The sequence below is a fragment of the Rattus rattus genome, chromosome 4 (assembly GCF_011064425.1).
Source record: "Rattus rattus isolate New Zealand chromosome 4, Rrattus_CSIRO_v1, whole genome shotgun sequence".
Taxonomy (NCBI): Eukaryota; Metazoa; Chordata; class Mammalia; order Rodentia; family Muridae; genus Rattus; species Rattus rattus.
In genome coordinates this window covers 41,671,842-41,677,703 of record NC_046157.1, presented here as the reverse complement: position 1 = coordinate 41,677,703, position 5,862 = coordinate 41,671,842, and the positions used below count along the sequence as shown (strand labels likewise).

The 5,862-nt window shown below is 41.0% G+C and overlaps 1 protein-coding gene across 1 annotated transcript; it reads right to left on the bottom strand.

Annotated features, from left to right (window-relative positions):
- Positions 1–2,511: 2,511 nt before the first annotated feature.
- Filip1l (filamin A interacting protein 1 like) lies at positions 2,512–5,662 on the bottom strand. Its single transcript, XM_032900317.1, has one exon. It carries the CDS (start codon positions 5,547–5,549, stop codon positions 2,868–2,870), a length of 2,682 nt encoding a protein of 893 aa, XP_032756208.1. The 5' UTR covers positions 5,550–5,662; the 3' UTR covers positions 2,512–2,867.
- Between the last annotated feature and the right edge of the window lie 200 nt (positions 5,663–5,862).

Sequence of the window (5,862 nt, the reverse complement as noted above, 5' to 3'; positions counted from 1 at the left end):
GCTCAGTGGTAGGCGCTTGCCTAGGAAGCGCAAGGCCCTATTTCCCCAACTCGAAAAAAAACAAAAAAAAAAAAAAAAAAAAAAAAACAGGGACTCTGACCAATGAAAGGAAGTAGGAGCTTTTCATATCCTCTTGGGGCTGAGGAGATGCCTCGGGAGTTCTGAGCACCACAAGCACTTATCCATAGAGACATGCATACGTACACATAATTAAGAAAATAACAATAAGTTACAAAAACGATCTTTAGCCAGCCATTCATGGATAGTGCACCTCCTCCTCCACATATTTCTTTTCCAGCATCACTTCCTTCGTCCTTCTGCCTTTGGGGGAAATTCTGTAATCTCACACACTCTCGCTTCCTCCCTCCTTCCCTCTCCGCATGCACGCAAAGTATGCCTGTCACACATATGTACAGTTTATAAGGAAGTTAAAATTAGAGCCAGGAATCTATATTTATGTGTAATTTTATCGAAAAAGAATCCTTTGACTTTAGATAGTAGTGACACTTGTAATAAACTGTGTATGCTTTAGTAATGAGAAGCTTCCAAATTCATTTTGATATTTATATGTTAATTATTGAACGCTTGTAAATGAGAGAGAATCCTTAGAGTCTCTTCGGATTGCAGTTAATAGAGATAACTCCCCAGGAAGCCTGGTTATAATTGAGGTCTGCAAGAGGTCATAAAATGATGATTTCTACCTTGTCACAGCAGAGCACATAGATAGAGCTTTCTAAAACCTTACTACAAAGAATTTCTATAGATCTCAAAAATAAAAAAGCTAGAATCCTCACCAACTAGCTGATGGACAGCTCGTGCTTCCAAACTCCTCCTAGTTACCGTAGGCCAAGAGTGGATGCCCCTCCCCAGCATCTTAGGACATCCAGGTGGAAGCTGGGTGGTAAGAATCCTCAGCTCGTTCGCTCTGCTTGTTTCCCCGTTGCTATGAGAGTTTGTTTTCAGTCTGTGCTCTGCTGTAACAAAGTGAGGAAGGTTCTCGAATTCTTCTAGTTCCCATTCATAATTTTGTGATTAGTTGGTTGGTACCATTCAAATATCGCATGTGCCATCTCTGGTTTAGTGACTATAAAAGGATCCCTTTTTCATTGTCGACCTTGAGAGGACTACACTGAGCTGTGTGGTTCCTTTCAGAGTTCTATCCTAACAACTTAAAAATAACTTTGAAAACATTTAGACCGTCATGTATTTTGTAATACAGTTGGGTCTCTGCCGATTCCCAACCTCAAGATAAATGTGTTTAAACAGAAGCTTTCTCATTCATCATCTGCCTCAGCTTTGTCCACATTTATTTAATCATGATGCAAGCCCACAGTCTTGGTCTTGCAGTTCATCACCATGGAAGTGTTTCTGTCAACAAACCCTTACTCCGCTATCATAAAATTGATTTTCAGGGGAAAGGAAGATACCTTTTACTTTTGAAAAGTCCTCACAGTCTGCCTGGATGTCGATGATGACGAACTGCATTTAAAACAATAACTGGCAATAAAACTGGCTACACTAAATTTTAACAGTTAAGCGTGTGGAATGGGAATGGAAAAGGGAAAATGGCGAATTAGCTGTTCCGAAGTCATCCTTTTAGAATGTGACTTGGGGACTCGATGTGTAATTTAAAATGTTCCTTTAAAAGCTGTGCAGCGTGCTCAGGGGCTACGAAGAGCTTGGTGTCGATCTCTAGGAAGCTTTGGCTGAGATTTTTTTCATGTACCCTATGAATGGCATAACAATCACAGAAGAAATCAGTCACCCAGTACCTCTGCTGCCGCGCTGCACGGTTATTTTTAAAAAGGTCTTTTAGCTTGTGTTCCTAACTATCTGCAGTTTTTATTTGCTTCTTGAGAATTCTTTCAGAAATATAAATTGTGTGCTTCTGATTGTAGCCTTACTCACAAGAAGGGTAGATCAGTACCCACATTAAGTAATTTTGGGAACCAAATAACACAGAACAAGAATGATACTTTTGTTTTGAAGCTGAGTGTCCAGAAGTTTATGTCATAGTGGCTGATTCCAGATTTAGATGTAATATATGCTTTATGGGGATTTCAGTCTGCTGGAGAAACGTAATCACCCCTTAATAGGCAAGGGAACTTGTATTTCCAAATGTGCTTTCTGGCTTCCTGTCACATGCCAAAGCTTTAATTTTTGCCATCAGTCTATTTGTATGCTCACTAATAGCAAATTATTTAATATTATTTTATCCTGCTATCTGAAAACATTTTCTGGCTTTATAACTCTCTTTTGGGTTCTAAAAATACTAAGGTTCATATCAAGAACGGCATTAAGTTTGCCATAGTTATTTTCCTTCATTTTGAAGTTGTGGAGATTAAATTTTTATTTGAACCATTTTCCCCTCCTATAATATGTGACCAGGACTATATGACAAATAGGTTCTGCTTATTCTTTAGGAAGAAGTATTGGACATTTTAAACAGGAAATAAAATGATATTGTACATGCAGATATATAACAAAATGGTCAAATGAAAATTCAGCAAGCAGTGGCAAAAGTAACAAACTATTTACTGTTTTATAATGTTAAGTGATTCACCACGACAAGCTGCAGTCAAATTAAAGTGAGTTATGGAAAATGAAATACATAAAGATGTATTTATACAAGTGCAGACTAAATATTTTCCATACAGGTATGTAAATAAGAAGATATACAGTAAGTGCACACTCGATATGACTATGCAGGCAACACATAGTTAGTTCCAGATACTCTTGGACAGTCCATGCACCATCTTCCCAAAGTACAGGTTTAGTCATTCTTTTCAGGGCTTTGGAGGGGTGATTAAAAAGGGACTGAGTTCCTTGCAAGAATATCAGTATGAACTAGATGCGGGTGAGGGTGGTCAGTTATATATATTACTTACTGTAATTTGTGATTGTCGAGGAAGAGGTGTGGCTGTTGGTGTGATAGTAATACTGCTGGTGACTTTATTGGTTGTTTTGTTTAGTGCCCCATTAGTTAAGCCTTGAGTTCTGTTATCCTGCAGTGGTGCTGAAGGGCTGGCAGGTCTCACGGGGCCAGCCACAGCTTGCATGTAAGGACTTCCTAAGTGAATGTGGATTTTATTATCCTCAGTAGTTATCACACTTGAACTGTTACTGTTTGAACGTTGAAACTGCCATGATGACTGCCGGTCTGGTGAGACTCTGAAAATTGCATGCTTGGCGCTGATCTCTATCGGCTCTGGAGAGCAGCCTTGCTCAGGAGAACTAGGTGAACCAGTCATAGCCAAAACCTGAATAGGTGACATTGTCCGTTCTGGAGTCACAGAACCACAGGACTCCGGGGTCTGTGCTCTGGCAAAGGTTGCCATGGTAACTGGGGGCATGCTTTGCTCTAAGTTCATAAGGCTTTCCGTAGAGCTTTTGGACTTAACTGGTGTGATAGAGGCATTTTGGAGAATGGTAATCCTTTGCTTTGGGGTGCCACAGTTTGGTATCACTGCTGTGCTGGTGTAGGAGTGAGGACTCTCTGTGGTTGGACTTGTGATCTCAAGAGTGGCCGTATTTTGCGTGTGGTCCGGAGTAACCTTTATGTGAAGTGGCTGCCCAGGTGTGTGACTTAGAACTAGATCTCCAGGTTGTACAAAGTTGCCATTGGACCTAGTTTGTATTTTTCCATTCTGAGGATGGCCCTCCTTGGATTTCATCCAAGGAATCCACAGTTTCCTGTTCATAGGAAGAGAAGTAGACGGGCTGCATCTAAAGGACAGCACGGACTCCTCCTCGTTAGGGTTGTCATCCTGGTCCTCCTTCTCCTCATACAACTGACCATTGATCACTGGTCTCTCCAGAGGAATGAGGCTCTTGTAGTCTGGAGGCTCACTGTCTGCTGCTTCCGTTTGAACTTCTTTAGAAAATACTTGTGGGTCACAGATTCTTCTTCCGTTGGGACTAGGCCGGAGGCTCTTACTAAAATGCCGATACCTTTCTAACTCTTTAGTGAGGTTTTCAATCTCTCTTCCCAAATCTCTGTTCCTGTTTTCCTGTTGGTTTAGTTTCTTTTGCAGAACAGAGTGGTCTCCCTGGAGGTGACAAATGAGGTCCTCTGTTGCCATGTACTCGTGAATTTTCTCCTTTAATGCGTCCACTTCTCTTGACAGGTGGCCTGATTTCGCTTCTTCTTCCTGGAGCCTCCTGAAAAGCCACTGCTCATGGCTGGACTCTGTCTTTTCCGCTAACTTGTACTTGGCAAGTTCCATTTTAGCATGTTCCAGCTCTTGAGACAGAAACTGAGCCTTGTCTCTCTCGTTAGCATACCTCCGTTCTAAGGTCTCATACTCATCCTCTGTTTTCATAAGGTCATCCTCAATGGCTTTCATATCTTTTAGCTTCAGTTTTAGCTTTTCCACTTCTTGAGAGAGCTCCTTAATCTTATTGTTTTCTTGGTGTAATGCTGCTGTGGACTTACTGGAGTCCTGGTTTAATTTGTTTTTCACGAACTCTTTCTCAATTGCTTCCAGTGACTGAAGCCTGTTTTTCAGTACAGTAACTTTTGACAAGAGATCGTGTCCTTTCTCTTCTTCTGCCTTGAGTTTATTTCTGAGGTCATCTCTTTCCTTGGTTACACTGTACATCTTCTCTTCTGCATCAGTTTTGGACTTGAGTGCTCTCTTGGTTTCCTCAATTAACTTCTCAGTCACTGTTGTCACTTTATTTTGCTCTGCTTGGAGCTGAGAGGCGGTGGTTTGTAACTTATCTTCCGTTTGCTTTAATTTTTCACTCATTGTTTTTCGTTCATCCACAAGCATTACAGTTAATGTTTTCAGTTTAGTTAAGTCATCCTTTAGTGTGATTTCTGTCTTTTCCAGCCGGCTTTCGATGGCTTCCAGTTCTTTGATTCTGGCATTTAAACTCTCCAGCTCTTCCGACAACTGCTTTGTGGTCATCTTTTCTTTCTCTAAATTGCATTTCAGAGAGTAGCATTCTTGTTTGCTTTTGTCTAAAGCATCTTCTAATTTTTCCAGAGCCGCGATCCTTATACTAAGTTTGTCAACCTCTAGTTTGAAGTCTTTACTCTGTACTGTCTCTTTCTCAAGCCTCTTATTGAGGTCTCTGCACTGCTCCTCCATTTTTATGAGCTCCTCGTCTTTCCCCTCCATATCCAGCACGCGCTTCCTGAGCTCATCCACTTCATCCATGATACCAGAGTCTCCATATTCTCCCTTGTTTATTTTTTCTTTTATATCTTGCAGCTCTTCCTCGGCTTTTCGTAAAGACCTGTTGGTCTCTTCTAACTCATCAATTTGCCGGCTGAGTGCTGCCAGCTTCTGTCGGAGTTGGCGGTTTTGACTGTCCTCGTTGGTGAGCTTTGCCATAATTTTGTCTTGGTTTTGCTGAAACTCTGTGGTCTGTGTTTGCAGTTCTTTTTCTAGCCTAGATGCCTTCTGCTCTTCTTCCTGAGCTCTGGCTTCAGCAAGGGCTAGTTTACCCTGTGTTTCCTTTGCACTTGTGGTCAGATCTCGGATTTTCTGTCTTTGAAGGGCGAGTTGAGCTGTAAGCCGTTGTTGTTCATCCACAACCATCAAAGCAAAAGACTTCAGCTTGGTCAGCTCCTCTTTCAGGGCCTTGATCCTCTTCTCCTTTTCTTGCTCCTTCTTTTCCTGGGACTCAGTTTCTTGGTCAATTAGTTTCTTTAATCTGAAAATACAAGAGCACAGATTGCAGTTAGTGCTTTAGGACTTCATAATCAATTTTGCCATGTAAAGTAATCGCATTAGTTCATAGATAACATCCAGAGAGTTTCTGAGTTTGAGGGAGGAGAATTCTTATTAAAAAAACAAAAAATAAAAAACACCAGATACCTTGCTAAATTATCTTTTAAAATTTGTCTAATAT

Bases quoted from the DNA above. Each gene is read 5' to 3' on its own strand.
- Filip1l (XM_032900317.1), bottom strand. From the start codon at position 5,549: ATGGTTGTGGATGAACAACAACGGCTTACAGCTCAACTCGCCCTTCAA.